General features: G+C 44.8%; 2 protein-coding genes across 2 annotated transcripts in view; both read left to right on the top strand.

Annotated features, from left to right (window-relative positions):
* Positions 1–1,478: 1,478 nt before the first annotated feature.
* Positions 1,479–8,039, top strand: LOC148356144 (NACHT, LRR and PYD domains-containing protein 3-like). Its single transcript, XM_088348012.1, has 7 exons — positions 1,479–1,734; positions 3,057–3,128; positions 3,195–5,025; positions 5,156–5,326; positions 5,402–5,575; positions 5,643–5,689; positions 6,451–8,039. The coding sequence occupies exons 1-7, from the start codon at positions 1,479–1,481 to the stop codon at positions 7,029–7,031; spliced, it is 3,132 nt and encodes a 1,043-aa protein (XP_088204138.1). The 3' UTR covers positions 7,032–8,039.
* A 5,065-nt stretch (positions 8,040–13,104) lies between these two features.
* Positions 13,105–15,818, top strand: part of pcloa (piccolo presynaptic cytomatrix protein a) — a 67,143-nt gene continuing 64,429 nt past the window's right edge. Inside the window, exon 1 of the mRNA XM_088348011.1 lies at positions 13,105–14,216. Coding sequence (XP_088204137.1) covers positions 14,011–14,216 — 206 coding nt within the window. The 5' untranslated portion in view covers positions 13,105–14,010. The remainder of the gene's footprint in view (positions 14,217–15,818) is intronic.

Here is a 15,818-nt window from a genome sequence, read left to right as displayed (position 1 = left end):
CAGAGAGAGACACAGAGAGACAAAGAGAGAGAGAGAGAGGGGGAGCGAGAGAGAGAGAGAGAGGAAGAAGGTTAAAGAAAGAGACATAGAGACAGAGGTGTCAGAAAAAAAGAGACAGAAAGAGAAAGTGAGAGAGCGGGGCAGAGAGAGAAAGAAAGAGACAGAGAGTGGAAGAGAGAGAGAGAGAGAGAGAGAGAGAGAAAGGAAGAGACAGAGAGAGACACAGAGAGACAAAGAGAGAGAGAGAGAGAGGGGGAGCGAAAGAGAGAGAGAGGAAGAAGGTTAAAGAAAGAGACATAGAGACAGAGGTGTCAGAAAAAAAGAGACAGAAAGAGAGAGTGAGGGAGTAAGACAGAGAGTGTGAGAGAGGGACAGAGAGAGAAAGAAAGACACAGAGAGTGTGAGAGGGGGAGAAAGAGACACAGAGAGAGAGAAAAAGAGAGAAAGAGAAAGAAAGAAAGAGAGAGAGAGAGAGAGAGATATTGAATCTGGCCCGTGAGACAACACTCAGAGAAGCGCAAGAGAAAAACAAGCCGCAGGTTGAAATATGTCCACTTGATGTTGACAAAGCCAGGTGCCTCCAACAAAGACACTGTACTAGTATTTATTTCTCTCTCTCTCTCTCTCTCTCTCTCTCTCTCTCTCTCTCTCTCTCTCTCTCTCTCTCTCTCTCTCTCTCTCTCTCTCTCTCTCTCTCTCTCTCTCTCTCTCTCTTTTCCACCCCTGTTCTCCCACTCTGTCTCTTTCACTCTCTGTGTCTCTCTTTTTCTCTTCCTTTGTTGCTCTTTGTCTCTTCCTCTCTCTCTGTCTTTTTAACTTATTTTGCTCGAACTTCCTTTTTTCCATTTCTCTCTTTTCTCTTTCTCTCTTCCTACCCTTCGCGCTTTCTTTTCTCTTTTCTCTCCTTCTGTCTTTCTATTTCTCTTTGGATTTCTTTCTTCCTCTCCCTTTCTTTTCCCCCTCTATCACTTTTTATCTTTTGTTTCTCACGCTCTCTCCCTCTCTCTCTTTTTCTCTCTTTTTTCCGCGCTCTCTCCTTTTCCCTCCCTCTTTCTCTTATTTCTTTATCTCTCTTTGTCTTTCTCTTGAATCTACTAGTCCGGCCCCCGACAGAATGTTTCTTCTGTGGTGTGGCCCCCGAGTCAAAATGAGTTTGACACCCCTGGAGTTGGGGAACAGAGGGACTGCAGGGATCAAGGCGTGGCAGAGAGTTAAACATGGAGAACCTGAAATCAAATGTTTCCTGGAAAATAGGCACATGTTCTGGCAAATGAATTTATGAGCTGAACTTCCTGCCAGACCATAAAAGGAGCTGTAAACACTATCAAAAGTGGCCACGCCCGCTCCTATGCAAGCGAAAGGACTTTGACCGCAGAGCCAATTTCCAGTCATCGGACTCTCCGTTCGAAAAATACTCCTGGATCCGGAGATCCAGGTTCTCGAGTTTCCGTCCATCAGATGGTCTCTTTGAGGAGAAGATGGTTCTCGATCCGGAGATCAAGGTTCTCCTGTATCAAACGCTGATCCGGCTGGGGCAGGTCAGCTTCAAGGCCTTCAAGTTTTACATGCACCTGCCCGAGAACGAGGTCCTGGTCCTGGACCAGGTGGAAGTTGTCGGGGCCTTGGAGAAGGAGCACGGCAGGAACAGCGGAGAGGAGACCGTTCGGATTCTGCAGCAGATTCACGAATACGACCTGGCGGAGAACCTTCAGGAACAAATTGCGCAAATTGCGGGTGAGTTAACTCTATCTTCAATTTTCCCGTTTATTCGTGTATGACACGCGCCCTTGATTATTTGCATTTCACATCGGGATCAAATTTCCTTTTTTTCTCATCTTGGGATAGCCGTAAAAAAATCAACTCCTTCACGCCTATTTCTCACAATTGAAAAAAGTCGGCGGGGAAATGTCGAGGACAGAAAAGTCACACAAACCATTGTCACGGTTGCCGTGGTGCCCAATGGGCCACACCCGAGTGTGCAGGGTTGGGTAGGGTTACTTTAACTTGATTACCGTATTTTCCGCACTATAAGGCGCACCTAAAAGTCTAAATTTTTTTCAAAAGCTGACCATGCGCCTTATAATACAGTGCGCCTTATTTATGGATCAATATTAAATCGCAAAGTCTTCCAACTAACTTGCAGCCGCCGACTCGATTTTCCCCCGAACGCCAAGTAGTCCGCGGTGTATGCTGGGATTTATATACCGGCGTTTCATTGGCTAACCAATGTGTCAATCATCATTTGAATCAGTCACTATTGGTTAAAGTTATTCGGAGGTCAAGGGGAGGATCCTTTTTATCATTTACAGGCTGGCATTGGCTTGAACGGCAAAACAAAGCCTGCAATTGGCCGAAAAAGATGAATGCGTATAGCACGTGGTTGACGGCATACAGAAAGCATTTTTTTACTATTCTGTATTTGTAAATATTTTATTCTCCTGGATTTACTAAACTCACGGATATAAGAGGACCATGGCTGCACATTATTATTGAACACAACGACTTCGGTGAGCTACTCTGGCTATATATGTTCCCAGTATCTTTTTTCAGACTGAACTCGATGTTTCTGTGATAAGCGGTGCAGATAATGGATGGAATGGAGTGTCTATTTTTGAATTCAACTAAATTCCAAGTGTTTATTGTCATATGCAGAGTAAAGTTGCGAGCGAAAAAGAAAATAGAAACTAAGGAATGGTTGGCATTTCTTGAATCCCAAGACTTTAACCTTCTGAATGATATTTGAAATGACGCATTTGAGTGATATCGTACAGACGCCGTTTCCGTATATGTCCGAGACACGTATTTGCTTCTTTGCGAGCTTTGGGAATGTTAAGGGGGTAATCAGTTGGACTGAATCATCTGACTGTTTTGTCCACGTTCCCATTGTAGCGCCTTATCATCCGGTGCGCCTTATGTATGGAAGATATAGGACCAAAAACTATTTTTGGGGGGTGCGCCCTATAACCCGTGCGCCCTATAGTGCGGATAATACGGTACATCCCTTGAAGACAAGTTTGCTTTCTTAAAGCTTTTGGATTCTTTTTTGTCTCACGCAGAAAGAGGCAGACAGCGCGGAAGAAGCAACGCAAGGTTGAAGAAGAGGAAGGCTAGTCTTCTGCGTCGACAATGTAAGCCCAGAATATTTGAATAGAGACTTCTTCAAGGTATTCATCTGCCGCATCGTATTCCTTCAGGTAGCATCTTCTCGGTGGATAACCAACTGATCACCAGACTAAAGCAGGCCCTGCAAGAGAACCTGCGGAGTACCTACATCAACGCTCCGGAAGGCGACGTCGAGCCCAGCAGTCAAAAGCGTTTGGCGGACGTCTACACCGACCTGGAGATCACCTACGGCGCAGACGTTATGCCAAACAAGGAGCACGAGGTTCTTCAGATGGAGCTATGCAGCGTGGCCAAGAAGTCCATCAAACCGTGCGAGATCTTCAATTACGCCGACGGGAAGCTGCAGCCCATACGCCTGTTGCTCACCAGCGGTTTCGCGGGGATCGGAAAAACCTTCCTGGTGCGCAAATTTGTGCTGGACTGGGCCAGCGCTAAGACCAACAAAGACGTGCACTTCATATTTCCCTTCACCTTCCGTGAGTTGAACTTGGAGAGAGGGAAAAGCTTTTCCTTGGCCCATCTCATCCATCACTCTATCGAGGAGACCAAGGCCATAAGAGTGGACACGCTGGACGATATCTTCAAAAGGCTACAAGAGTCCGGGAAGCGGGACTACGAAACCAGCAGGATTAAGATTTTGTTTGTGCTGGACGGACTGGACGAGTGCCGCCTCAAACTGGACTTGACCGACAGGGCGAAGGTAGAACTTGACGTGACTAAAGCCTACCGTGTGGAGGTGCTGCTGTCGCACCTCATCAAGAAGAACCTGCTCCCGTGCGCCCGGGTTTGGATCACCACACGGCCGGCGGCGGCTGGCGAGATCCCGACGGACCTCATCAGCAGAAAGACCGAGGTCAAAGGATTCAGTGATTCTCAGAGATTGGACTACTTAAAAAAGAGGTTCCCTCGTGCCGAACACGTTATCAACCACGTCCAGAAATCTCATACTATTTTTATCATGTGTCACTTGCCCATCTTCTGCTGGCTAACGGCCATAGTTCTTCGGGATTATTTGGACAAGGGGAAGGAAGGAGATCTGCCCACCACCCTGACCGAGATGTACACGGAGTTCTTGCTTTATCATCTGGAAAAGTCTGAGGAGAGAGTGACGAAAAAGAGTATCAGGTACGTCAAAGCGCTGGCGAAGATGGCCTTCCACCACTTGCTCAAAAAAGAACATTTCTTTTATGAGCACGACCTGCAGAAAAGCGGCTTAGACTACCTTCGGGCTGCCAAACACTCTGGGGTCTTCACTGAAGTCTTCAAAGAGGCGCAACCGCTGAAGAAAAACAAAAAGTGCAAGATGTTTCAGTTCATCCACCTGACCATGCAGGAGTACCTAGCCGCTCTGTATGTGATGGTGAGCCTCTACCACGACAACAAGAACGTGCTGGCTGATTCGGAGCTGTCCGTACAAGATCTTTTTCCGCTTTGTAAACCTGTAGCCATCGGAAAGGTCCACGAGACCGCTCTTCACAAAGCCTCCAAGAGCGACGGAAACCTCGACCTGTTTCTCCGCTTCCTCTTCGGCCTTTCCTTGCAGTGCAATCAGAGCCTTCTACGTAAACTGTTGAAGGCTCCTAAGGATTCAGAACACAGCCAGTCTGACACTGTCCTACTGATCAGGAACAGGATAGAGCAGAACACTCCAGATGATAACATCAACCTATTCTACTGCCTAAATGAGCTGAAAGATGACTCCCTGCTGGAGCAGATCCAACGCTACCTAAATTCAGAACGGATGTCCTTGAACAGCCTTCCTAGGGACATGTGGTCCGCCCTCGTGTTCTTTTTACGGACTTCTGACGAAGCAATGAATTGTTTTGACCTGAAACGCTACTCCGCGTCAGAGGTCGGGCTCATGATGCTGTTACCTGTGGTTAAAGCTTCTCAAAAATCATTGTAAGTGCACTGCAGTTATTCCTCTCCAGATTTAGATTTGTTTTTATCGTCAGGTCCTAAAACTTTTCAGTTCAGAGAGTGCATCATGTTTAGATCGCTGTCGTTTCAACTTCCTCCTTGTCTATTGCAGACTAAATGACTGCAATCTGGAGAGGAAGAGCTGTCAAATGCTGGCCTCTCTTCTCAGTTCAAAGTCCAACCTGAAGGAACTGGATCTCAGTGACAACGACTTGCACGATGATGGGGTTAAGATTCTTTCGGACGGACTGGCAAAGCCAGACTGCATCTTGACAGACCTCAGGTGTCGTGGAACGTGAAGTCATCCTCGAAAGAACAAGGTTCAGATTCTGACTTAAGCCTTTGATCCTTTTTGTAGGCTTTCGGGTTGCATGATCAAGATGCCCGGATGCGTATCACTGGCCGAGGCTCTCAAGTTAAACCCCTTCTACCTTCAAGTGCTGGACCTGAGCTACAATAACCCAGGAGAGGAAGGGAAGAGGGTCTTAACTGAGATCCAAATGGATCCGAACTCCAGTCTGAAGACTCTCAAGTAGGAACCCAAGAGTATTTTAACATTTATTTTCACATTGAACTAAACTTTATGTCTGTGTCCTTAGCTTGGACTATTGCGGCATTGAGCGTTTGACTCCCGGCATTATGAAATGTAAGTTATTTCAAATAATCGTGTTGTGGACTAACTGTAAGTCAGAAGCTTTGGAGCTGAGAACAGAACTGCTGGAAAACATCTGGCAGGATGTTATGAAACAATGTTGATACAACAAAGCACAAGTTGCTGACTAATCGAGTTGAGTCCGAGAAAAACATCGCCTGATCTTGTTGAACACAGTATAAAAAGCCCACCGTCTCTCAGACGGACTTTGAATGTGGATGAATGTTGTTGAATAAAGAACGTTCCCTTCCCGCCATATTTCTCTCTGCGTATGTTTTGGGGAGACGCCCAACGACGTCCTCTCCAAAATTGGTTTAAGACTTTCAGTGTTAAACGGCACGGTGGATGAGTGGTTAGCGTGTCAGTCCCACATTTCACAGGTCCCGGGCTCAATTCCAGCTACCAGCTTCCCTGTGCAGAGTTTGCATGGCACTCTGGTTTCCTTCTACACCCTAATACATGCATGGCAGCTTCATTGGTGACTAGAGATTGTCCCTAGGTATGAGTGAGCGTGTCAATGGTTCTCAGTGAGAAACGCTTGAAACAACAGTGAGCAACGGCAATCCCAAGTGTGGCAAGATAAATCATGATCAAACATGTCCAAAATTTGACATTTTGCTGAGTTTCCCGCAATGCAAAATGATTTTTCTCTTTTGAATGAATTGACTCATGTACTATTCCAAATTGTCCCTAGGTGTGAATGAGCGAGTGTGCCGAAAACGGATGCTAAGCTTCGCCATTTTTGCTTGATTTAGATTTCTGCAGACCCAGGTTGGATCCCGACACATCTCACAACTGCCTGGAACTATCAGACGACTGCAGGAAGGTGACGGTGATCCTGGAAGAACAGACCTACCCGCAAAACCAGCAGAGGTTCACTAGCTGGCGTCAGGTTCTTTGCAAAAAGGGACTGAGCGGACGCTGCTACTGGGAAGCGGAGGTGGAGGGGAAGGTCTACGTCGCCGCCACTTACGCCGACATCCGACGGATCGGCGACGGCGACGACGTGTGCCTAGGGGGCAGCGTAGAGTCCTGGGCTCTGCTGTGCGAGGAGGACGGCACTTATTCCGTACGCCACTGTGATCGAACCCAAGTCCTCACGCCTCGATCCTCTACACCCTCTAGAAGGGTGGGCGTGTTTCTGGACCATCCCAGAGGGACACTGTCCTTCTACCAGGTGACTCCTGGGGGGAAGGAACTCCTCTACACCTACCACGCTAGCTTTACGCAGCCGCTTTATCCGGCCTTTGGATTCTGCTTTGATAACGGGTTCGACGGTTGCGGGGATTCGGCCTCGATCCTCGGAGAAGGCGGGCGCACGTTTACCCGTTTCTGACTTGTTGTGCACGCTCCCCTCGTTAATGATTGCAATTCTTGTTTTATAACCTTATCTTCTCTGTTCCTTTATCTTCTTGGGTTTTTTACCTCACTGTGAATGTGTGAAACTGGAGTGTCATGCCCAATTTCGTTGTCATAATATGTTAACCCATTTTGTAACAATGACAATAAAGGTAGATTCTTCTTCTTCAATTCTCCCTACTATAACAAGGGCGGCGCGGTGGGTAGCGCGTGTGCGGCACAGTTCTGAGGTCATGGGTTCAAATCCAGCGACCAACCTTCCTGTGCGGAGTTTGCATGTTCTCCCCGTGCTTGCGTGGGTTTCCTCCGGGCACTCGGGTTTCCTCCCACATTCCGAAAAACATGCATGTCAAGTTGATTGGCCGGTCCAAATTGTCCCTAGTTGTGAACAGAATAAAATAATGACTCACAACACGTGGTAAGCTTTCTCTCCTGGCTTTGATCTCTTTGATATCCGGCAAAACGAACATAAAATGCGACAGAAACAAAATGAAAATCAATCTAAACAGCTTGCCAACATCATTTTTGCCGTTCCGTGTATTCCGTTACTCCCCAAGCCTGCACAAAATGGAGTCATTTTATTCCTATTTAGTTTCTTTTGTCTTTTATGAGCATATTTGGTATTGGAGTCATCCAAAAGTCATTGAAAGTAATCCAGTTAAAGTAACCCTACCCAACCCTGCTCACCAGCTATTTAGAATAGGTACACACTCACCTGCAGAAGTTTTAAGGAGGGACTCACTTCCTGGTGAGGGGGGGGACTCAGCCAGAAGAAACGCGTTTGGGTCTGTCCGATATTTGAAAACGAGAACAATTCCGCCCACGCTCGTCCATTAATGTTCAGTTTGTGCTGAAAGGGTTTAAGTGGCGTAATCAAACGGATGTTGGCACTTGTGAAACACTTCTGGTTGCTGTGACAACCTTCCATTCATGAACAGTGAACACTTAATTGTAAGGAGAAGATGAAAAATACAACACATTTCTTTGGGGCTGACTTTTATGACTTTTTATTAAATATTGTATTTAGTTATATTTATTCAGTGTTAAAATTCATTTTTCATTTAACTTCACAATTCTAGTCAAATGTTTTTTTTTATTGCCTTTTGTTTATTGATTTGATTTTTCTTGCCATGTAAATAAATCGTAGTTTGTTTAGAATCAAACAACGTTGCATGATTACAGTATGTGTGTGTGTGTATATTTTTCCTTTGGATTCATCTCTCAAAATCATCATTTAAAGCTAAAATAGAGTATATCTCTGTCACGGTTGCCATAGCGCCCAACTGGTCGCGCCCGTGTGTGTCACGGTTGCCACGGTGCCCATTTGTGGCACCAGCCGCGGCTCGTTGAGATATTGGGTTTCTGTCTATATAAAGCTCAGCGCTCTCTTGCTTCGGTTGTCATCCCGTCAAACAAACTTCTGCCCCACAAGACGTGGGTTCTGACTCGGTCCTGTTTTCCCGTGATATCTCCAGTCCGGTATTGTTCCCGTTTATTGTTGTCCTGTTTAATTTCAGGTTCCAGTTTTGTTTCTGTCCTGTTGTTATTTTCTCCAGTTTTTGTTCCCGTCTAGTTTCTCCTTTTTATTTTTGATATCCTTATTCGTTATCTATCCTTCATGTGCGGTATCAACCTAATCTGTCTGATATCATATCGGACAATTGTATCGGTCTTATCGGTCTCTGGCTTCCTGTCTTTCCACGCCAGACCGGCTGCCTAACGTGTATGACGCCCCATTTCCTGTAAAATAAAAGGCTTGTGTGAAAAACGTCACGCGATTGGGTCCTGTTTCTGTCCTGGTTCTGACAATCTGGAGGATTGCTTCCTTTGGACTATTTTTGATGCTCGATAAGGTTACCAGAAAATCCAATTTTAAACCCAATTTTAAGGCAATTCTCCCTACTATAATGATTGCCTTGGAGTCGGCGCCATCCAGTGGTCATATTTAAACCTGGAGGTCGTTATCGGATGAGAGCGGCTCCATTTTTTTTCTTTTTAATCCGATTTTAATCCGATGAGGATTCTGATAGTGCTCGCGGGCCTTAGTTTGACGACCACAGATCTCCAGACTGATTTTGGCCACCTGAAACTGCTTTTTACGGGCAATTGAATGCAGCAAATGCGGAGGAAAAGAGATTAAGGGAGATTAGAGACGCTTCCCTGGAGTCTACAACTTCCTGTTGTGGTGGTGCTAAAGCAGGAGCTCCTTTAGTGACGTCATAAACTAGCCAGAGAATTAGCGGCTAATCTGGATGAGTGCGGCTAAGAGGGAAAATCAGCAGGCATCGCTGCGAAATTCCGTCGCTGGACAGGAACAGGACAGGCGAGAGGACTCTCCTCCTTTCCAGGTACGTAGTACTCATATTTCCGATTTTCAATACCTGGAGTTGATGACGGGATCGGTAGTTTCTTTTTGACAGGTGGGGGGCACAAATACTATAATCCCACACCCCTCCCAATTTTGTTGCTGTTTCCAGTCTTTTTTTGTGTTTCCCAATCAACGTCTTCCAAAATGTACACTTTATTCACGTATTTTGGAGTTTCTTTGCACTTGGAAATCAATATATTGAGTATATATTTTGTTGTGTCGTGCAGGGATTACCGTTTCAGGTTGCTCAAAGTCGAAATGAGGTCAAAATAAACGACAGAGTGAGAAAATAAACGCTATATAATTGAGTAGAATAGATTTTAAAAACACATTCACTCTTATGTGTGCTGAATATTCATTTATTAGTAATACACTAAAGAAAGGGACCCCCAAACCATGTATTTTTTCCTTTATTTTTTTCTTCTTTTGGTCTTTTTCCCTATGTTTTTCATTATTTTATTCTTGTTTTTTACCTTTTTTTAGTTTTTTCCTGCTTGCTTTCTTTTTCTCTCTCATTTAACATTTTCTTTTCTTTTACCCTTGCCTTTTGCGTCCTTTGTTGTATCTCCTTTTTCATTTGGTGTTTTATTTATTTTCTTTGTTTTTTTGTTCCCTTTTTCTTTGCTTTTTCCTCTTCATTTTTCCCATTCTTCTCCCCCTATCTCTTTTTCCATTTTCCAAGCTTTCAACTTCTTTATTCTTTCTATTTTCCTTTTATGCATTCATCTTTTGGTTTCCTTTTTTATCTTTTTCCTACTTTTCTTATGTTTTCCTGCTTTATCTTTATCTTCTTCCTTTTTTCTTTTCATTTATTCTTTTGTTTTCCCAAGCTTTTAATTTCTTTTTTCTCCTCCTTTGTCTGTTTGTTTTTTGTTGTTGTTTTTTTCATTCTTCCTCCTTCTTCTTATTTGTTCCTGTTTTTTTTCTCCCGTTCATTTTTTCTTTTATTCATATTTTCCAAGCTTTAAACTTTTTTCTTGCTTAATTATTTTTAATCTTCATTTTTGTGTCAGACTGCTCCCACCATGACTAGTTTTCTTTGGGTGGGCAGAGCACGTCCATGAGTAGGCACGAGTGCCCCTGGTAACGCCCCTGCCCCTTTGTCTTTTTTGCTCCATACAAATTTAACGAGCCGCATGTTCGTTATCTGGTTACCAGAGTCGTGTTGCATGGACTTTTTGAGTGGCGGGTTCCAAAATTTGCCAAGGGGCCCACCCTGGTGACCTAGAAAATAGCTCATTGATAAATTCATAGACATGCACGTTATATTTCTTTTTATTTTGGTTCGTGATAAGATAAGTCTCGTCAAATTGGTTTTAAAACACTTACAATGAAAGAAAACAATATAATAGGTCCCTGCTCTATTTCTGTTTTATAGTATTACTTTAGGAGTATTTTTTTATTTTCAGAATAAAAGCTTTTATTTTACAACCCCGTTTTTAGGCACTAAATTTGATATTTAGTTTGGTCGTATTTTGCTCCTTTTTCTGTAGTATTTTGGTAGTTTTACTTTAGGTATTTCTGTAGTAGAACCTTTGTAGTATTACTATCGATGCATTTTTTGGTGGAATTTCTGTATTATAGTGTTGCCTTCCATCAGTCCATCCATTATCTGCGCTCAGTATGTCACAGACCAGGAACGGAGACAGGACCCAATAGCGTTCGTTTTACTCAGTTTTTATTAAGAAAGAGAACAGTGCTTGCATCCAGGAACCGATGATCGTCGGTCACGGGTAGCAGAGAGCAGGAACGCGGAAGTGGCACTTCCGTGTCGAGCGAGGGTTGTCGTTGACAGTAAGAAAAACAGGTGGATGGCCAGGACGGGGGAGCAAAACAGAAACGGGTCCAAAAAGAGCTCGGCAACAGGGATCAGGCAGGAAACAGGGCAAAACGGGTCAATGGCCGGGACAGAGGAGCAAGAGCAGAAACGGGTCCAGAAAAAGGTCGGCAACAGGTATCAGGCAGGAGAAAACAGGGCAGGAGAATGTTGGAAGGTACAGAGCTTGCCTAGCTGGAAGCATAGGTTCACAGACGGTCTGACAGCTACCTCTTGGAAGACGGGGGTTTAAAAAGAGTCAGGGAGCCAATCAGCAACCAGGGCTGTTGGCGACTAAGGAACGGGCACCTCGCATCAGTAATCATGACATAGTAGAGTCACGGGGGTGCTGGAGCCCAACCCAGCTATCTTGTGGCAGAGGACAGGGCACACCCTCAACTGGCTGCCAGTAGTGTTAACTTGGTGGTACATTTTGTAATATTTCTGTTCAGAAAAAAAGCCAAATTCTATATGAGGACGCTGTTTTTATACACTAAATTTGTGTGGACAGTGATTGTGGTCTGGAAAGAGAAGTCAAACACTTACAACTATTTCACAATGTCTGAAAAAAAAACGATTGCGGTTGAGTTTTTAGGCTGTAAAATGGTCGTCTCCAATTAGCCCCTTTTAGAAACACTTTGACATACCTTTTAGAAAAAGGTGTGAAATACGATGTTTAGATTTTCAGATCGTGATCAAATCTTTTAGCGACTTTGGGTGTCCCCGAAGGCACTTCCAATTGAAACGTATTATTATCATTATAATGATTACTTTTATTTGTGTTAATATTAAAATTCGGCTCCTACGATGAATCCAGTTCACCTGACACGTGTGTGAAGCTAACAAGTGTGACTCAAATGGCGGAAGTGCTCACTATCTTCTATTTAAACATGATCATGTCGTTTTTTAAAAATGTATCATATATTTTACTATTTATTATCCATTGTTTTTTTAAATGTCTCTTCGATGTATTGCCTCCAATGAGTGTAAGAAATGAAAAGGAATGAGCCTTATCACTTTTTATTTTCGTCCAACTTCCGGAATTAGTCATTGGAGGCGATGGAGAGAGTCATGATGGGAATTCCGGCTCTTTTTTTAGAGAAGCGGCTCTTTCGGCCCGGCTCTCTTAATAAACAACTCTTCAGGATGTTGTTGTTTTTTAAATGAAGTTATTGGAAATTATTATGTAACAAGATGCACGAAATGACTTAAGATAGGAGAAAAAAAAGATCCGAAACCTGCAAGAAAAAACCTCAGCATGAGGCAACCTTGAGAAGGGGGCGCTCAAGAGGGAAAACCCCCTTCTGGGATGAGCAGACCACAACGGATGTTGCTTGGGCAACAAGACACAAAACAGAAAGATCAAAATATTTTTGGCATTCAGAATCACAGAATCCGTGAAAAAAAATGCATAGTTTGGAGTGTGTTACGCCTCTCTCCACTAGAGGGCGCCAACCTTGTTTGGAACTGGGAACACGTGTGTCCAATCTCCACACACCTGTCCCCATCGATGAATAAAGTATCTCTATCTATCTATCTATCTATCTATCTATCTATCTATCTATCTATCTATCTATCTATCTATCTATCTATCTATCTATCTATCTATCTATCTATCTATCTATCTATCTATCTATCTATCTATCTATCTATCTATCTATCTATCTATCTATCTATCTATCTATCTATCTATCTATCTAGACATCTATCTAGACCTATATCTAGACCTCTATCTAGATATCCATCTATCTATCTAGACATTTATCTACCTATCTAAACATCTATCTATTTCAGTCTTTTTAAGCTCAGTGCGCTCTCTTTTAATTTGTCAGTCCGTCAACGAACTTCTGCCCCGCAGGACGTGGGTTTTGACACGGTCCTGTTTCCTGTTGTTATTTCCTGTCCGGTATTGTTCCCGTTTATTTTGTCCTGATTAATTTCGGTTTCCAGTTTTGTTTCCGTCTGGTTTTGTCCTGTTTATTTTCGATATCCTGATTCATTATCGATCCTGTCCGTCCCGTCCTGTCCGGTATCAACCCCATCTTTCCGATATCAACTCGGGCAATTGGAATCGATCTCGTCGGCCTCTGGCTTCCTATTATTTCACGCCAGACCGCTGTCTAACGTGCATGACTCCCCGTTTCCCTTAAAATGAAAGGCTTGCGTGAGAACGTCACGCATTTGGGTCCTTACCCTGTTCTGGTTCTGTACACGCACGCACGAAAATGTACGCTCAAGACTGTACCTAATAACGTACGACGCATAAAACATACGTGAACATGCGCTCAAAACATACGTAACACCCAACTTTTGGCGGTCAGTAACGTTAACGGTGTTGTACGAGGGGAAAAATTAATGCGTTAGAATACCCTGTTACTGTAAAAATAACGGCGTTACTCAGGACGCCATTATTTGATCGGAAATAAAACAAAATTGCCCCCAGATCGGCCTAACGTAGGAAGGCTCGTGTTGGCAGAACCCCGGCTCCCGTCATACTGTCCCAAGAGCCGGCCCATAGAGCCGTTTCGTTCGCAAACGCCCTATCACTCGGAGGTAGCGAAACGGAAGACCCCCCGTCACGGAGAACTGGTAGTTGCCGTCAAGATGCGAAGATGCGCACGTCACGAGAAGCAAGAGGCTTCGGGTAGGCGAGGTCGCCATTCCACGGATTCAAAGACCTCCGAGATGCGTTCCCGCGGCGCGTTGGGCAGTTAATCGCCATCGGCGCCAGGCAGTGGCTTGCTCGGCGCCTCCATCGAGGACGGAGGCGTCATGGGAAACGAGGCGAGCTTGGAAGGAGGAGGCGAAGGCCCGCCGGAGGGGCTTGCACCTGACGGGGCCGGTGGCTTCGTGCGGGTCGCCGACGGGACTCCGGTGGACTTAACGCAACTCAGCGAGGAGCAGAGGAAGCGGCTCTTCGCGGCCATGTCAAAGGCGCAGGGCAGCCAGTCCGGGGGGTCTTCCGCCGCCGCACGAAGGCATGCCTTTTTTTAATATTAGCCTCTTAATTCCACCGTGCTTTTTATTGTAATCCCATCCACGCTGACGAATAGACGTGAGCGCACTCCCATTTCACGGGATGATCTCAGCAGTATTCGCAGCTCATCATCCGCATCCTTGCTCACGAATACGCGAAAACGCTTATTTAACACTTGGTGCGGGGATGCATTCGCCAGCTACTGCGCGTATATCGTGCGTGTAGGTTGTGTCGATGCTGTTTCCCCTCCTACAAGATGCACGAGCGTAAATACTTGCACTACGGGATACAATCCGGACTGCTTATATTGATTAAAATGAGGGGACACACCTCCAGTATCGTCAATAGCCGAATTGTTGACATTTCTGCTGGCTAAAGGAAGAAAAACAACCCTCTCTTGTAGATCTCAGGGACGACAACACAAAATGGTCGCTTGCATCCACGTTAATGTGGCCAATTACACTTCTAGATGTTCCAGAATTTGGCCAGATTGGATTTTAATGGTCCGTGTCTGAGGAGGGGGAGGAGCGCGGAGTCTTCCAATGGCGATAAAAGTATTAAAATGCCTGATGTTTTTTTTTTAAATGGAAACATGTTAGAAGAATCCTAGCTAGCAAATAGGGATAGTCGAGGGGGTGCATCAATATTAATAGGGCTAAAAATAGAAGCAGAGTGGTAATGTCACTTCCTTCTCACACTTCTCCCCTTTAATTTCAAATATCCATCTGGTGGTTCCTGTCCATGGTGCTGAAACGAGTGCAACAATACCTTGTGCATAGGAATAGCAGTGCGATGCTACTCCATAGCAATTAGATATGTCTTGGTTGTCATGGATATCAACATAGAGAAACATTATATGGAACGAGATTAGATATGGCACTCCAGAGTAACATATATAATATAAAGACTTCGACGAGAAAAAAGATGATCAGGATAAATAGGCAGAAAAAAAAAATTACAAGTGCTGAGAAAAACTGTCCCAAGTTATAATAATATCCATCCATCCATTATCGGTACCGCTTATCCTCAGTAGGGTCGCGGGGGTGCTGGAGCCCATCCCAGCCATCTTCGGGCAGTGGGCAGGGGACATCCTGAACTGGTTGCCAGCCAGTCGCAGGGCTCACAGGGACAGACAATTCGGTCGCTCAGTCACACCTAGGGACAATTTGGACTGGCCAATTCACCTGACATGCATGTTTTTGGAATGTGGGAGGAAACCGGAGTGCCCGAAGGAAACACATGCAAGCATGGGGAGAACATGCAAACTCCGCACATGACGGTTGGTAGCTGGATTTGAACCCATGACCTCAGAATTGTGCCGCACACACGCTAACCACCAAGCCGCCGTGCTTCCTGTTATAATAATAATAATGCAATAAACAATATAGTGATGGCACGGCAACTAAGTGGTTAAAGTGTCTGCGGCACAGTTCTAAGGTTCAAATCCAGCGACCAGCCTCCTTGTGCGGAATTTGTATTTATCCCCGGACACTACGGTTTCCTCCCAAATTCCAAAAACCTGCATTTGATGTTGATTGGCCGGTCTAAATTGTCCCTAGGTGTGTATGAGCGAGCGAATTGTCTGTCTTTGTGTGACTGTCTG

This window comes from Urocampus carinirostris, chromosome 11, assembly GCF_059441175.1.
Source record: "Urocampus carinirostris isolate Australia breed hairy pipefish chromosome 11, RoL_Ucar_1.0, whole genome shotgun sequence".
In the NCBI taxonomy this organism is placed as follows: domain Eukaryota; kingdom Metazoa; phylum Chordata; class Actinopteri; order Syngnathiformes; family Syngnathidae; genus Urocampus; species Urocampus carinirostris.
This window is presented reverse-complemented; position numbering and strand designations above follow the sequence as displayed.

Excerpts from the sequence above, each read along its gene's own strand:
- LOC148356144 (XM_088348012.1), top strand. The coding sequence starts at position 1,479 with ATGGTTCTCGATCCGGAGATCAAGGTTCTCCTGTATCAAACGCTGATC. Across the intron at positions 5,576-5,642 it reads TCCAGTCTGAAGACTCTCAA|CTTGGACTATTGCGGCATTG; the intron begins GTAGGAACCCAA and ends CTGTGTCCTTAG. Across the intron at positions 5,690-6,450 it reads GACTCCCGGCATTATGAAAT|ATTTCTGCAGACCCAGGTTG; the intron begins GTAAGTTATTTC and ends TGCTTGATTTAG.